The sequence below is a fragment of the Martes martes genome, assembly GCF_963455335.1.
Source record: "Martes martes genome assembly, chromosome: 4".
Lineage (NCBI taxonomy): Eukaryota > Metazoa > Chordata > Mammalia > Carnivora > Mustelidae > Martes > Martes martes.
This window is the reverse complement of record NC_137891.1, coordinates 189,339,373-189,356,544: the sequence shown is the minus strand read 5'-3', so window position 1 is coordinate 189,356,544 and position 17,172 is coordinate 189,339,373. Positions and strand designations below refer to the sequence as shown.

The window sequence follows — 17,172 nt, the reverse complement described above, 5'->3', positions numbered from 1 at the left end:
AACCCCCACCATTTTCTAAATTAAACATTGTAGCTCGCAAACAATTAGATACAATTTCCCCTTTGAAACGAGAAGGGCAGGGGATTCATTGTAGCGTTTCTTGGCGGGTTTACAGAAGACTTAAGGTATATATCAAATGCCTTGGAGTCCGAAAGCTGCCGAATTCAGAGCAAACTGATCCTCTCTCTTCGGCAAAGAATAAGACAGATTCAAGCGCACCCTCGCACTCCCGGCGGCGCTCTCGCGTCCGGATTCGTGGAAGGGAATATGTTATCAGGAGATGCCACTCCAGAGGCCGAAGACCGTCTCTCTAACCGCAGCCGGGAGCGTCTGTGTAGACACGGATGCACTCTCCAGGTCCAAACGCACCGCGAAGGCAGAGAGAAATGTGCCGGATTTTTCCCCACGTGTGTGCGGCTGGGAAAGTGACGGGGCGGAGCAGCGAGACCCTGAGGACGTGGACACAATTGCTTCAGCCCCGCAGGGGCAGACAGGAGCGTGGCAAGCGTCTCCTCTGTCGCCCAGAGGAAGAGACTGTCTGCACATCCCTGCTCGGGTCTCCGTGGTTCTGTAAACTCCAAATGCTCAAGCCCTCAGGCAGCCCCCAGGCGCGGTGTCCAAGACTTTCCCAGGCACAGATGGCCCACGGTTTGGGGACAGCAAGTCGTGAAGACACATGTAGCATCTGTAGGTCCTGGAAGCAATGAAACAGCACAGGAGCCACCCCCCCGGCTCCCCAGGGGTCTCCCAGAGACAGAGATGCCCAAGGACCAGCGCCCTCCCTCCGGACGGGGCAGACGCGGCCGGGTCACTCTGATTCCCCTCGCTGGGTGCCTGTCTCTCACGAAGAGACCCTCACATAGCACCTCAGAAGTCCCCGCGAACTCCAGCCCAATTCCCAAATCCAGGGCAGACAGAGAAACGCAAAGATTTTGCGCATGTGACCGAAACCCTCCCTGAACGTCTCTCAAACGGGTCAGAGCAGGAGCGCTTGGCCACCTCCGTGTTCCTACGAAACGCATCTGCTCCAGGGCGGCGGGGGGCAGGGGGAAGTGTGGCCGGGCCCCCACCTCCTCGTGGCACCCGGGGTTTGGGTGGAGTTCCTCACAATTTAACGTGGAAGATTCTAAGACGGAGCAGGAATGAAAATCGTGGAACGTAAACCCTCATATTCACAGCACCTATCCCTGTGAGTTCGTTTGATATTTAAAAAACAAACTCGAGAAAGTGGCCAAAACAGAGAGCCGTTTTTTAAAAATTTGAAATATTTGATCTCAAAGAATGTTGTTCAGGGGCCGGTGACGGTTTCCACGGGAGGGCTGGTGCCCGAGCGCAGCTTGGGTGAAATCCAACCTTTCTCAGGCCCTTTCCCCACCCGGTGTAGAACATGGCCGTTCGTTTGTCCCTGAGCTCTGGCCACCTGCAGGGAGCCGCATCCCTGCGTCGGAGAGGGACAGAGGGGGAGAGAGCACAGCTGCCGCTCAGAGGACCAGGGTTTGGTGCGGAGCCGAAGTCCTCGTGGAGAGCCCAAGACTTTGAAACAAGGGCCTGACCTCAGACCTCGACTGCTTGGCTTCCTTCTGTAAGGGCAGACGTGCATGGGCTCCCGTGAACTCAGCTGTTGCGGCTTCCCTAGCTCTCAGATCACGAACCCGGGAGGAAGGCTCCAGGGGGGCCTGCCCCGCCGCACGCCAGGAACCCGGAGACAGGGTTTCGGGGGCCCGGGCGCTGCAGCTGCTGGGGGGTGGGGGGCGTGTCCTCCTGGGTGCTGTCACCTCCAGGGACCTGGCTCCTATCCCCGTGGCCTCTGGCCTGGCATCAGGGGGGAGGGGCTCTGTTTCCTGGAGGAACCGACCCTCAACCCCACCCCATGGAAACGGGAGCCCTCGGCCCCTCCACGACGCCCACCTGCCCTCGGCTCTCAACCCAACCCGCTGCCGGGCGTGCAGTGGAAGGGACCTTACCCGCCCGCGTCCAGAACTTTGAAGGGGCCTCGGGAATCGTGTTATAGGCTCGGCTCTGTCCACACGCTGTTTGCAACACCCCAGAGGCCGGGAGCCGCCCAGGCCTCCGTCCCACCACAGCCGGCCTTTGTCCCAGGAAGTTGGCAAAGCCCGCGGACCTGGAACTGTGACGTTCCCCGCGGGTCTGGCTGATAAGGCCTTTGTGCCTTCGGGAAGCAGCGGTGACAACCCCTGCTTTTGTGCGCACCCCAGTCGCCCTCATACCTCCATGCCCCAGCGGAGGCAGCGCCTGTGGAGTTCGAGGAAAGTTCGCGCTGATTCCTGTCCACCTCCGGCCCCCCTTCCAGGTGGAGGCAGGTTGGGGACACCCCCGCCCCCCACCCGGCCCGGCCCTGCAATTAGCACTAATGGCAACTAATTCCATCTGCAGCTCAAAGTCCAGGCGGCCACGGCTGAGGGCCACGGCCCTCGTGTCCTACTCACCAGCCCCGCCAGGTGCCCAGAGGACCATCCAGGGCTGGGGACAGGGTGCCGGCTGTGCCTGGGACTGCTCCCCACGCCAAGAGCTCTAGACCCTCCCTTGGCTCTGAGGTTCCTGCCAGGGCGGTGCCGGCCGAGGGAGCGTGGGTCCCGGGGAGGCCGGGCGGCCTGGGAGTGCGGCTGGGGCTGCAGAGGGGTCCCGGCGAGGTGGGGCAGCCCTGGAAGCTAGGCGGGTGGGGGGGCGGGGACCTCGGCAGCCCTGGAGGACGCAGGGGATTCCAGGAGGTCCAGTTCCGAGGTGGGGGGCATCCCAGGAGAGCCAGCGGCACTGGGGGGGGGGGTGAGGAGGGAGGGGGGTCCCAGGAGGCAGGGTGGCCCTCCGAGGGGGTCGGACAGGGAGGCGGAGAGGGGAGGCGGGCCACACTTAGCCCCCGCTAGCCCCGAGTAGGAGCCTAGCAGCCGGCCGGAGGGAGGACGGAGGGAGGACGCGGCCGCAGGAGCCGTTCGCACGGAGCGGGAGCGGGATGCCAGGTCAGAGCGGGGCCTCGGGGAGGGACCCGGCGGCGGGCAGGCCCACATTGCCCTCTAACGGGCCCCAAGGGAAGCCGGCCGCAGACCCTCCTCTGTCCCCAGCCAGTCCCTGCCTTTGCGCCCCGGCTGGTGCGACGGCGGGCGGATGGGAGGACCCTGTGCCGGCGGAACAGCCCACCTTGTTGGGGCCTCCCGGGCGTTGCTGGAGTGCGTGTCCCACAGACGCTGGACCCCGTTTTGAAATGCAGTGGCTCGAGGGTGATTTTTGTGAAACAGTTGGTCACTGTCATTCTTTAGATAAAAGGACACAGAACTGGGGTCACAACAATGGGCATAATTACAAAAGTGAGTAAGGCCCAGAGTCTAGTCTCCGTTTTACAGTCTTGTCACCGATTCTGCGTTGCCGCCGAGAACAGCAGTCTAAGGAACTCAGTGCAGGGAGAGGAAGTTTGCCCTCCGTATCGTTACCGCTGTCTGGGTGCTCTCGGAGTACGTCCAGGAGCGCAGGGGGCCCAGTGGGGCTCTGTGTGTCCTCTCAGGAGCTCCCTGCTGTTGTCCCGAGGCGAGTCAGGACCAGCGGTTTATGCGGGAGCCCACACAGACATGGCCTGTGGAGGGGGCAAGGGGTCCGGTGAGGGAGGAGGAAGCTCAGCCCTCCAGATGCTTCCTGGGGCCTAGGGGTGAGAGGAGAGGCAGGGGTGGTGTGCGGGCCGCGGGCCCCACTCAGTCTCTGGGTGTCCGAGCCACGTCCCGCTGCTGCTGGACGGTCTGGCCTGATCCCTCACCCCCGGCCCTCCGGCAAGAGGGCAGTGCTGCAGGGCCTCTCGGGGGGATCGGTCTGGAGAAGCTGCGACCCCTGCGTTTCCCAAGGCGGGTGCAATCATCTTGGTCTTTCTCTGGCCTCCTGGTCAGTCCTGCGGCCAGCCTCCGGGCTCCGGGAAGCACCTTGACCCCTGTTATCTGGATAGAGACCCGGGTGGTAGGCAGTTTGACATTTCTGGGCTTGAGGTGCAAGACCCCTGCTGTCAGCCCCACTCACGAGAAGTGTCGGGACCTGTCCCCTGCCCGGGACCTGTGTCACTGCTCTCCAGAGAGGGTAGGGGGTCCCAGGGAGGAAAGACCCCGGTCCTCTCCCACAGTCGCCCAGGCCGTTAGAGTCTGATCCCTGGGTGCCATCCCAAGTGGGCCTGCCCTGGTGCCCTTCTGAGCCGTAGGGTTTTCCAGGTCTTGGCCACACCTCCAGGGCAGACGGCCCCTTTTCCAGACATGTGTAGGGAAGCCACAGGGCTCCTTGGAGCGTTGAGGTTAGATGTTCCCAACTCACCTCCCCTCGACCTGAGTCTGCTTCTCCAGGCCGCGGCATCTGCCCTGACCCCCTGCACCCTCCCTGTTTTCAGTGCATGCCCGTCTAGCCTGGGACGGCTGTTGGGCACAGAGCTTGCTGCGGGCACGTGCGCCCCTCTGCCTTCCCTTGGAAACGGTGTCCACGCTCGAGGGAGACGCCCAGCCTACTGCCCTGGCCCGAGGGGACTCTGTCTGAGCGTGTGGCCATGTTCAAAACACGCAGATTCACTCTCGACCCCCAAGCCCCCCCCCCCCCACGCCCAGCAGCAACGCAGGTCTGGCCTACACACTGGGACGAGGACCCTGAGAACCGCGCCGGGCCCTGCTCCTGGTTGGCAAGAGCCGCCCTCCCTGACGGTCCCCGCTGGGACTTGCCGCGTCTGGGAACTTCCAGGCGGCTTCTCACCGGCTTCAACCCCTTCACCAACACCCGACAACCGCATGAAACAAATTCCAAGGGACTGCGGTCCTCCTGAGTATGTTCTGCAAAGTTTCAGAGGGGATCCTCTGAGCAGGAGTTAGTAGGCAGGTCAGGTGGCCAGCCGGCGGGGCCCTGCGAGGAGCGGGGTGGCCTGCCTGTGCCCGGCGTGGCTCCCTGAGCAAGGACGGCCATGCTCACCCCTTCTCTCTGCCTTTCCGTCCTAGATTTATTATAAAGTCATCAAGGACATTGAGCCTGGGGAGGAGCTGCTCGTGCACGTGAAGGAAGGCGCGTACTCCCTGGGGACGGTGCCCTCCAGTCTGGATGGTAAGTCCCCCGCCCGGCAGGATCTCAAGACCTCCCGTCGCATCGCACCGCGTGCCGGGGCCGCACTCCTGGGCTCCTGCCCTGGGCCCCCCTCCCAATCTCGCAGCCAAAGCATCGTTCTCTCCCGTCTTTGGGTTACACAAGCCACATGCCGCGTTCCAGATGGCACTCCGGACAACACGCGTGCGTGGGTGTTGTGTGGCACCGTATCTTTGTGGTGGTAGACTCCCAGGGGGATTTTTTTCAACTCTATTATTATTATCAGCCCCAGTACTTAAAAAAACAAAAACAAGAACAAGAACAAACAAACAAAAACACAAAGTTTTGTGACTTGGAAACCGTCACCCTCCAGAGCCCTGGGAGACATTTGGGGCTCATTTAAGAGAGGGCAATGACGGCGTGTGTGTGTCTGAAAGCCGTGCCTGCCTACGGTTAACAGCAAAAAGTCCAAGAGAAACGTTAAGGGAAAACTGATTTTGTGAGAGGCAACCCGGGGGGCTCCGGGGTCCCACAGGGGTGGGGATGACGGCTGAGTTCCTCCCACTGACCCTGCCCGTCGCTCCTGACTCGTCACTCCGTGCTCGTCCGGGGGCTCCCTTGCCCCCTCCCTCAACCACGGCCGAGTGCATCTCAGAGGACGTTCGAAAAATTCCTGCTGCAAAGAGGCTAGGATTTCTGACATGCAGAAATGATTTCCCTTCACCCACATAGTGGAGAAATGTGCCATTCACCTTGGGGTCCTGGAACCGCTTCTCGGTCCATTCGAGGAACACTGTGTTGGCAGCGGGGCGCTGCCCGTCGGCTCCCTGCGTGCCGCCGCCAGCACAAGGTGTCTTTTCTTGAAATGAGACCCCACAAGTGAACAGAGAAGCAGCCTCCCCTCCTGGCAGGGGCTGGTGACTCCGTTCATGCTGGAGCAGGGGGAGGCCGGTTTTCCCCCTTCCTGCCTTTCTTCCCCCCCCCTCCGGAGGCACAGGGGCGTAATGACTAACGCCACCGACCACAAGTTCCTCTAATACTATCACATGAGGGAGTGGTGTTGGCTGGGGCTGGAGCCGATGCAGAGATCTCTGCCTTAATTTACCCTCTCAATCCCCAAGCGTGGCCCAGCAACGAGGGTCCTCGCTTCACGCGGCCCGTGTCTCTGAGCTCCCGCTCCAGAGGCCACAGAGCCGCGTCCTATCTGTACGCGCCTCTGAAGTTTGGTTCCAATTAGGCCGTGGAGAAAAGAAAATTAAATGGCCGAGGTCTGGGTCGTGAGGGGATGGTCTCATTTTCCTTAAAATAATCGTTGAAAAGACCTGTAGAGCTCAGGTAGCAGAGGAGAAGGCGGAAAGATAAACCCACTTACCTCAGGGGAACGCCCGGCGCGATCTCGTTTGTGTAATGAAACTTCTTTCTTCCAAAAGGTTTTAAAAAAAAACCTTGATTGCTATCCACCACCACCAGCCGCCCCCTCTCCCCCCCGCCCCGGCTCCCGATCTCAAATAAGCTGGGTCCACATTTCCCTAATAATTCATCAAACATTTGCGGGCTAATTGCTTTCCACACACAATAGTCCAGAATCAAATGTCTGACTTTTCATACTCTCTGCTGTGGCGGTCACCCCCTTGGCCCCCAACAGCCGCCCCCTCCCTAGCTGAACTCGGAATCGCACAGAAAGAAAATGCAAAAATGTTCCTCACTAAGATAATTATCATAAAAAATCTTTTATCCCGGCCCCAGCTGAATGCGGAGGCCCCTCATCACGGCGGGAACTTGGAGTGGGTCCTTCGGCGCTTTTGAGGCTCAGTCTGGCAGATTAGCATGTAGATGCCACATAATTGTGTCCCCCTCGGCTCTCTGAAGCCATTAGGCACTGACTTATTTTTCTGTTACATTCCTGCTCGGCCGTGAAAAGTCACTGATGGAACAGAGAGACCGCCGGGCGCACACCTGACCCGCGCCACGACGGGCGGGCACACCCAGGTCCGGTCCGCGTTGGGAGGACGTGGGGTTCTCCGGCTGGGCTTCCCCGGCTCGCGGACCTCACGGGCTCCCTGCAGGTTCAGATGAGAGGAGTTCAGTTTTGATTACAATTTTTGCCGTCGGGGCCAGGGGCCTTTGCCGGGGAGCAAGGTTCAGGTACACGCGGAAGAAACAGCGTCCCGGGTGCCCGGCCCGCGGGGGGCAGAGCCGGGGCAGAGCGCGGGGGCCTGCCAGACCCTGGGAAGGCTCTATAAAGGAGCCTCCAGTTCCCCGCAAGTGCCTCAGAGCAGAGGGAAGCCACTTTCGGATTCATTAGTTCCAGCGACTTTCTATTTTGTTTTTACGCTCAGTGGAGAGGGGAAAGATTTCTCTTTCGGGAAAGCTTCTTGCTCTTGGGAGAAAATAAAGAAAATCATTTCCATTCAAATATGCTTTTCTTTAGAGAAAGGCTCAAACTTGTTAACCCCGCCTAGAAAGTCGAGAGGATACAGTGAGTCGGGTGTAAAGCGCTCGAGACGATTATGATACGATATAACGTAACACACGCGACAACACGGTCGGCTACAGTAGCATATGATACAATGTAACACAACACAGCCGGAGGAGAACGGTCGCTCTTAGTATTTTTTTTTAACATGGAATTATCGTGCTGGGCAGTTGGACCACACGGGCTGGGCCCATCCTTCCTGGGGCATCGAGCGAGCCCCGAGCGTGGGCACTCTGTGCCCGCCTTACCTGCGTGAGGGATGCCGGGACACCTGTCCACACCATAGCGCGGGGTGACGGGGGGTGGCGAGGCTCACCCACAGCCAGCCCCCAGCTCCGTCCTTCACCCTCGCGAACTTGGGTCCGTGGAGGGATGAGGGCGAGGGGGGCGTCTTTTACCCCCCCCACCCCACCCCATCTGTTTAACGGCCTCAGGACGTCCTCACATGCTGTCACCGCGGCAGTCGGGCTCAGTTTTCATTTTCAGTCCAAACTCCAGACCGAAGCTGGGGAAACGGAATTGGTCGGTGGCGCGGGTGGGTGCGGTCGGCCTTTCTTCTCGTCTTTGTTTTCAAATTTCAATTTCCGTGACTGTTCTCAGTTGGGTCCAGAAAGAGTCAACTACCAACGGGCATTTCGAACTGACTCCCGGCGCCGGTGGCGGTGGGAGGGCCCCAGGAAGTCAGAACAAACCCACAGGGGCAGCTCTGTGGGGTCGAGGCATCCGGCTCCGTTCTGAAATGGTGTTCTCGGTCCTCAGAGGGGGAGGAAATCCACATTTCTCAGGACGACGAGGGCCCGCGGGGGAATGCCAGGCCGTCCCGAGCGCACACGCCGCGTCGGGCGCTGCACTGGGCCCCTCGCGGGGAGCCGGGACGCTGCCGCCGCGCTGCCCGGGCCCCGCCCGGCGGCTCGGCTCTGGTTACACAGCGCTGCCGCCTGCTCTCTGGGTGTCCCGGCCTCCGTTTACCGGTCGCCAGGCGGGCACAGAGTCTGCCCCCGGGCGCGGGGATGGCGTCTGCGCGCCAACAGCAGGAAGTTCCTAGCCGGGACCTGCTGTGCGGCGGCCTCGAGGCCTCGGGCATCCCCACTGCCGGACACGCTCTTTTCCCAGGAGGCGTTTCTCCGGAAGGGTTCACACGTGTGAATTCAACTTCGGAGGCAACGCTGTGTAGACTAGGCGGGGGGCGGGGGGGGCCTATATCGTGATGAACGTCGTCTGCAGGCTTAGTGGCCAGCGTCGCACCCTGCTCCCTGGGGACCTGCTGCTGCTTGGATGGGTTTTGTTCGAGAACCTTCTCCGTCCTTGCGCTCCAGGCAGCCCCAGGCCCCAAGGCTCCTGTGCCTCTGACCCTGGCTGTGCCTGGGTGCCACTGGCCTCGGTCTTGGCAGACATACCCTCCCTGTGTCCCCCGGCCCAGGGTCTGGGGTCTGCGTGGACTGCCAGGCCTTGCCTCCTTCCCGTCCGTTTTGCAGCTCAGCATCTGTCTGGGGCAAGCGCCAGGGGCAGCCTTGCTGGGAGATGTTTGGGGCAGAGATTTCCAAGCCCAGAGGCTCAAACCCCAGCTCTCAGCCCCAGACCGCCAGACTCAACGCGAGCTGCTGTTCCGCATTTGTATTCAGTTCCTCCAAACAAACACTTCCTCGACAGCAGACTGTCCTGCTGTCCGTTGTAAGCAGGCCAGGACGCCTGGACCTACGCTGGAGCCCACCCGGCCCATCCCTGGGGCCCTTCCCTGGGACCCAGAGAACTACTCCCTCACACAGATGTGAACAGAAGTCACTCTGTGCCTCTGACAGTGTCATCCAAGCCCTGGGGGCCCAGCCAGGGGCAGCCCAGAACCAGCTCCCACAGAGTCTGCCTCATGATGCGGGGGCGGGAGGGGGGGCAGGGATCTGGTGGAGATGCCGGGTGTGACCAGACATCGGGAGGCATGCCTCCAGCCTTAGTCTCAGGGAAGCTTCTAGTCATGAGCAGGAGGCCCTCACTCTCCCCAGCTCTCTCCCCTAACCCCCTGCCTGGGCTGCAAAGACCCCCCACCCTCTCCTCGGCACTTAGAAGGTAATGGTGGTCTCTCTGACAGGGGAGGAGGCGGGGACAGCCCCCTTCTGCCCGCCCCCCATCTCCCTGCCTCCTTGGCTTTGACATCCCTCAGGGTTAGGACATTTCGGTGAACGGTCAGCCCAAGGTCGCCAAGGCTCAGCTCTGCACGTGCGCACAGGCTCACACACACACACATTCACACTCAGACATGTTCTCAAACATGTACTCACATGTTCACAGAGACACACACACGCATGAAAACACACAGTAAAATATGGACACACATTCACACAGGTGCACACACCTGCACATTCACACACACGTGCACATATACACATATGCACCAATGTGCTCAAACTCAACATACATGACGCATGATCAGCCTCACACAAATGTGTGTGCATAGCATGCACACCCATGTACATGTGATGCACAAATGCCCACACGTGTGCACTGAAGCATACATTCAGATGTGCAATGTAAGTGTGTGCACTGACACAGCATGCACACCCGTGCTCGCACGCACATGCACATGCATGAACACGTGAACACATGCCAAGACAAATTTTCACATGTGTAGCCACATACAGAAGCACAATCACACTCGCAAAAACAAGTGTGGAGGCACAAATATTCCTACACATTCTCTTAGAGATGCACAGACGTGGACGCAGGTATGTTCGAATGCAAACACTCGTGCACCCCCTGTGTCGCAGCTGCACGCCCGTGCTCACACGCACACTCATACCCCAGAGTCACACGCCTGCGCCCGAGCACATGTGCGTTCCTACGCTCCCTACCAGCACACACATGCGCACCTTTCCACGCATCTGCGCAAGACCTTCTATGCACGTGTCCTCTCCCCGCCTGGGGCAGGGAGGGGGGCGTCTGCTCCGCCGAGGAGCTGCTGCTGGCCATCGCCTGGGGTGGGGCCTGGGGATGGGCCCAGAGGTCGTCTCCCCGGGGAAATTTACGGCTTGGAGTTGACTGTTTGGCTTGGCACGGTGGTCAGGATCTTGCCTCGTAAACTTAATAATAGCTGCCCCCCCTTTTAATTTGTTTGACCTTGACGACAGTAATTTATGAGGCGCATTAGGGCTCCGCCGCGTGTTTTCTCTTAATTCATAAACAAAGCGCTCGCCAGCTTCCTTCTCCACTCCCCGGTGCGGGGCCTTCTCAAGCCCGGGGTGGCCTCCTGCCATGCAGGGTGGGGCCCAGGCCTTCTCCGCGTTCTGACGGCGCAGACACGGGACCCCGCCCAGACACGGGGCCCGGGGCAGCCACGCCAAGGTCCAGGAAGCGGGGACAGGAGGGGAGCAGGAGTGGAGCAGCGCAGTCCCCCTGCCCCCTCCCGCGGGCCTGGGGTCCTGGGTCCCCTCGAGCTCCCCACCCACCTCCCCTCCTCTCTTCCTAGCAGAGGAGCCCACTTTCCGCTGCGACGCCTGTGACGAGCTCTTCCAGTCCAAGACAGACCTGCGGCGCCACAAGAAGTACGCGTGCGGCTCCGTGGGGGCCCCACTCTATGAGGGCCTGGCCGACGAGCTCAAGCCAGAGGGGCTCGGCGGCGGGGGTGGCGAGCAGGCCCACGAGTGCAAGGACTGCGAGCGGATGTTCCCCAACAAGTACAGGTGCCCCCCCTCCCCTCCCCCGCCATGCCCCCTCCCCCCAGCCTCTGGTCCCCCCAGGAGCTGCCCCCGAAGACTCACTCAGCCCTGGTGGCACAGAGGGAAAGCCGGGAAAGACAGGTCTGTCCTTGTCCCTCAGCCCTGTCCACACTGACACTCGGGGAACTCCAGGGACAGGTGGAGACAGGGTCCCCTCCCGTGTGGCACACCTCAGGGCCAGCAACCTCCAGACCACGCATCCGGCATCAGGGACCGAGTAGGCCTCGGAGCTGCTGGTGGCAGGGCACAGGGGACCCCGCCTCTGGCCGTGAAGGCCAGGCCCCTGGTCCGAGCCCCCACCGCTAGGAGATCCCCAAGTGGCTGGCAGAGACCTCGCTGGCCCAGCCATTCTGCAGGCAGGGATGTCTCCGTGGAGACAGGCTAGGAGGGGAGTGGGAGATGCAGGCCCCACCCCGGGATGTGCAGGTGAAGCCCCAAGGAGACTTCCGAAGCAGGGTCTGAGACCAGCATGGGGGGTGGCAGCATCCCGCTGCCCCGGGACCCGTGGAGTGACCTGACTCTCTGGACACACAGGACTCCTTCTCACACAGTGTGCGGGAGCTAGCAGGAGCCACCCAAGGGTCTCTGATCCCCCACCCCAGGCACGGCCTCTGCCCCCCACAGATGGACCCCAGCTGTCCTGGGAGGCTTCACAGACACAGGCACAGTGAGCCAGGCCTGCTGTGCTGGCTGTGCATGGTCAGCCTAGAACAGGCACGAGCTGGCCCTCCCCTGGGAAGTGGGGACCCCGAGGACCCATGGGAACCCGAAGGAAGGATGAACCTTCTGGGCTTTGCGGGGAGAGAGCCAAGACTGAGGTCCCAGCCCCAGCAAGTCTGAAGGCTTTTCCACGTGGGCCCCTCCTCCGGCCTCTGAGAATGTCTCTCGGACGGCCTGGCGAGGTCAGAGTAAAACCCCATCCGGTCACTAAGTGGCTCTGGTGTCGCCGGGAACCGGACGCCTATCCCACCGTGGCCTCCCCGGGGATGGGGAACCCTGCACCCCGAACAGATGACAGAGAACATGAGCATTTGGGCGAATCCCGGCTGAGGCCCTCTGCGGTAAGCCCAGCTCAAGAGGGTCTGTGTTTTCTTTACATAAACACATAAATCACAATTAGCAACAGGGAAAAAGATTCAGTCCGGCAGAGCTCCAGAACCGAGCACTTCTGATGGGAACGGATGGCTGGGCCCGTAATTAACGGGCCGTGATGTATGGCTGCTTTGCTCCCGGAGATTAACGGTCACACCTGGGACAGGAGGGGGAACAGGACGTCCCCCGAGAGGAGGGGGTCGGGAGCTGCTCCTTCATCCAAGCGCAGCCGCCCCTGCCCAGCAGCTGGGCTCTCCCCACCTTATCGGGCCCCAGTGAGAGACCCACACGCTCGCCCCCAGCCCACCTCCCTGGTGTGTACACGGTGAGGGGGCCAGGGCTGGCCTTGGGTTTCCTGAGCCTCGCGCCCACTCCAGGGCTCAGGGCAATGTCCGCAGCTTCAGCGCCCCTTTTCCGAGGCCCAAGGTCAGCCTCAAGGTTAAGATCATCTTGAAGAGCAGCCAGGCATGGTGAGCTGGGGTCCTGCCTGGCCTCTGGCTGCCTGGAGGAGTGGTCTTGGAGGAGGGCCCGGCTTCTGCCCCCTGTGCAGTGGGAGGGCCGCCTCTGCCCCTCCGTCCCGCTGGCCTGCCCGGAGAGGAGGTGACCGGACCCGCTGCTGGGACTCCCTCTCCTCTCCAAGCGGGTGGGGGGCCGGGGGGCTGCTAGGCAGTGCGGCAGGCGGGCGCCCAGTAACTCCTGTCCCCATCCCCGTGCAGCCTGGAGCAGCACATGGTTGTGCACACAGAGGAGCGGGAGTACAAGTGTGACCAGTGCCCCAAGGCCTTCAACTGGAAGTCCAACCTCATCCGCCACCAGATGTCCCATGACAGCGGCAAGCGCTTCGAATGTGAGAACTGCGTGAAGGTAACCTGCCCTGCACCTGCGGCTCGGCCCGCGCCCCGCCCCCGCGGACATGCGGGTGAAGTGGGCAGAGCTGTAAGAGGTCGGGAGCCCTTCGGGTCCTCGGGTTTGCCCAGGAAGGAGGAAGCACCATGGGTCACACAGCTTGGGAGGAGGTCAGGGAGACCAGACGCTGTCTTCTCTGCCGTGTGCTCCTGCCCCCACCTGTGTGTCCAAGCTCGTCCACCTAAAAACGCGTTCTGGGCTCCCGCTTTGACGGCCGCGGCTCCCCTAGGAGTCATTGTCGGAGACACAGAGTCTGTGGGAGGCTTGGCAGCTCCCCTGAGGTGTGGGGCGGGGGTCACCCTGACAGCAGAGACCCGTCCCGGCCAGGCAGCAGTGAGAGCCCCACCCAGCGGCCAGAACTGGGCCGACAGGGGACTGAGCCCCGACATCTGTCCCCGCAGGTGTTCACCGACCCCAGCAACCTGCAGCGCCACATCCGCTCCCAGCACGTGGGAGCCCGCGCTCACGCCTGCCCTGACTGCGGGAAGACGTTCGCCACGTCTTCGGGCCTCAAGCAGCACAAGCACATCCACAGCACGGTCAAACCTTTCATATGTAAGTGGTCCCCACCCCCACCGGCCTCCCCTGCCCTCCGCTGCCTCCCTGTCCCCAACCTGGCCTCCCCATCCCCAGTGGCCTCCGTCAACAGTTGTCGGAGGCCAGGCGCAAGCGGGAAGTCCCCGGGGTCTCCCCTCTGCTGGACCCCTCCTTGCTCAGAAACCTCTGCCAGGTAGGGCCCAGGGTCCGGACCACCCCCCACCCCGGTACCGCCTCTTCCCCACCCTGCTCTGCCGCACCTGCTTGCCCGGTCACCCATTTCTCTCTTGCTGGGGCCTCGTTTCCTCCTCCTGGTCTGCCTGGCTCCTCCCCATCGCTTACCTCCATGGTGGCCAGAGGGGGTGGTGAGAGGTGGGGAAGGACCATTTCAGCCTCCTGGGTCCTGTGGAAGGAGCCCGCAGCCCACCCCGCCCTGTTCCGTCTACTCTCCCCTGCACTCACACCCCAGCCTGAGCTCTGGGAGGCATAGGAATCCCAGCGACACCGCTGAGCCCTGCGCATCCCCACGGCAGCCTTCAGGGTGCCTGTGTACCCCCTGCACGGTCCAGGCAGCAGGCGCCAGCTGTAAACGCCCTGTGGCCACAGCACCTACCTACGGCACAAGAGACAGGCTAAGCCACAGGTGCAGTCACGGCGCGCCGGCCCCGCCTGTCAGCCCGGAGGCGGTGCCGCGAGGTTCGGAGGTTCTCCTAGCACCCGGGGTCGGCCCGGGGGTCCCGGCCCCATGAGCACGGCGGGAGCCAGGACGGCTTGTCAAATGAGCGGCCCTCCGGCGGAGACCTGGAGGCAGGGCAGATGGGAGCCGAGGGGGCGCCTGCGGGACGGGGGTGCTCGGGCGGGGACGGAAACAGAGGGAGCTTGAGGCCGGCATGTTTGGGGGAACACGTGAGGGGGACAGTAGAAGAGTGGACAGAGGTGACAGGGGCCCGGGCTTGGAGGCCATGGGAGCCAGAGCAGAGGCGTGAACCTTATTCTCGGTGGGTCTGGAAGCCACAGAAGAGGCTTTTCTACCTGGCAGCCGACAGTCATGTGAGATCGCACTGAGCCATAATTGCATATGAACTGCAGGTCATCCTCCCCACGAGGTCACGCAGGGTCATCCTCCCCACGAGGTCACGCAGGGTCACCATCCACTCGAGGTCATTCAGGGTCATCATCCCCACGAGGTCACTCAGGGTCATCATCCCCACAAGGTCACGCAGGGTCACCATCCACTCGAGGTCATTCAGGGTCATCATCCCCATGAGGTCATGTGGGGTCACCACCCACACGAGGTCACACAGGGTCACCGTCCCCACAAGGTCGCACAGGGTCGTCATCCACATGAGGTCACATGGGGTCACTGTCCACATGAGGTCATGCAGGGTCACCATCCATTCGCGGTCATGTGGGGTCACCACCCCCACAAGGTCGCATGGGGTCACCATCTCCATGAGGTCACACAGGGTCACCATCCCCACAAGGTCACATGGGTCACCATCCCCACAAGGTCACATGGGTCACCATCCCCACGAGGTCACACAGGGTCACCGTCCACACAAGGTCACGTGGGTCACCGTCCCCAGGTCGCACGGGGCCATCACACGAATTCTGCTGAGTCATCGCCTCCCGGGAGCTTGTGCGGGTTGGTCACCTGGGTCCTGGAGGGTTGTCACACACACCATCTCACAGCAGACTTCAGAAATCTGACCAAGGAGGGGCCGCACTGTCTCCACCTGACGGAGAAGGAGACTGAGGTCATAGGCATTAAGTGACCAGGTGCTCATGCCACACTGCGGAGCAGGGCCTGTAGCCCCGCCCTGGCCCCAGGGCCTGGATGAGGCGCTGGGACCCCTCCGACCCCATGGCATCCGTGGGCCCTTGGGGCTGGGCTTGGGGTGGTCTCCCGCTGCCATTCAGCTGTAGGACACCTGCCGCAGAGACCACATGCCGACTGGCCGGTCCGGCCTTTGTTGCGTGGCTGGGCCGTGCCCTCCTTCTACCCACTGTCTCCAGCCCAACCTTCCAGTGCCCTGCTGGAGATGACCCAGACACCAGTGTTCTGGGTCACCAGCCCCGTCCCCGGTCAGCGGCAGGTTCTAGAGGGAGAGGGTGAGCAGTGGTGCCACGGGGCCTGGTCCCTCGGGGAGGGGGTCAGGAAGCAGCGACCTGGCTAGAGGTGGGAGCTGGGGGCTGTGATGGGGACCAGAGATGTGTGTCCTGCTTTCTGTACGTGAGAGTCCCAGGAAGTGCCCCTGTGGGGCCCCAGATGACAGCCTGGGGTGTGAAGTGAGCTCAGGAACAGGAATTGTACAAACAGGTTCAACAGTCACTGTCTCACTGGGCACCTAGACACAGAGTCCCGTGGTCTCCTTGCAGTGAAGTCTCCTTGGAGGGTGTTTAATAATGGAAGTTCCAGGAACCACAGTGCTCTGCCAGGCCCCGAGCCCACTGTTTCCACGGCCTGCACAGACGCTGCACGCGGACGAGCAGAGCACGGGGGGCACGGCCCCGCCCCGGCCGTGTGGCACACTCACCGGGGTGTCTCAGCTTTTGGCTAACGGGTAAAGCTACAGAGAAAACCCCAGGCGTGGCCAGGTGGCCTGCAGGACTTGTCGTTCGGATAGGGTGACACAGATTTCAGAAAGTGGGCAAGTGAGATGTGATGGGCACGTCCTGCAGGCCACGGCTGAGCGTGCTTTGGGCCACGGTCAAGGGCCATGCTGGGCTCGGGAAAACGGCTCTGCACACCAGTGCGTGGCCCCTTGCAGGACAAACGGGTCGCTCGGAGGGCGCGGGCCCATGGCGACACCGTCACTAGTGTGCACAGACGGCAGCCCCCTCAGATCTGCACTACAACCCAGCTAGAAGCTTGAGCCTGCCCCTCACTGAGCGCACAGCCGAGGCCGCGCTTCCTCCCAGCCGCGCCGCCCACACTGGGGGCCGGGTGTGCTCGGGGGCGCTCAGGAGGCACGTGGGTGGTCAGCCTCCTTGTGGGCTCTCTCCACAGAAGGACATGCTCTAGAGTGAGTGCGTGTGCATCCAGCCGCTTACCCCACAAGGACAGGAACCGCTGGGGGCGGTGTGTAGGGCCCCTCTGCCAGGGGCTGCCCTTGCGTCCAGGGCCCGTGGGCTGGCTGCCCAGGTGTTTGTAGGCCCCTGCGGGCAGCCAACCTCTCTTTGCCATCTGTGAGCGAGCTGCTGGGGTTCCGGGTCCAGGACCTGCCTGATCTCTCTGTAGCCCCAGCTCTCCTGCCAGATCCCTCCATCCTGCGAGCAAAAGGCTGGGCCCTGAGGGTCCCAGGCTCCCCACCACAAGGCGCGGTGCTAGCCCAGGGGCCCTTCCGGGAGCTGCCCCAGGCGGGGGCCCTGGTCGGGGACAGTTTCCAAGCTCAGGTTGGCCGCAGC

General features: G+C 62.1%; 1 protein-coding gene across 3 annotated transcripts in view; it reads left to right on the top strand.

Moving 5' to 3' along the window:
* The window catches only part of PRDM16 (PR/SET domain 16), a gene marked incomplete at both ends in the record, with an annotated part of 299,365 nt that overhangs the window by 260,758 nt on the left and 21,435 nt on the right, over window positions 1-17,172 (top strand). For all 3 annotated transcript variants that reach the window (XM_080802202.1, XM_080802203.1, XM_080802201.1), the window contains 4 exons: window positions 4,965-5,067; window positions 10,983-11,193; window positions 13,038-13,185; window positions 13,629-13,782. In XM_080802202.1, the coding sequence (XP_080658328.1) occupies window positions 4,965-5,067; window positions 10,983-11,193; window positions 13,038-13,185; window positions 13,629-13,782 (616 nt within the window). The remainder of the gene's footprint in view (window positions 1-4,964; window positions 5,068-10,982; window positions 11,194-13,037; window positions 13,186-13,628; window positions 13,783-17,172) is intronic.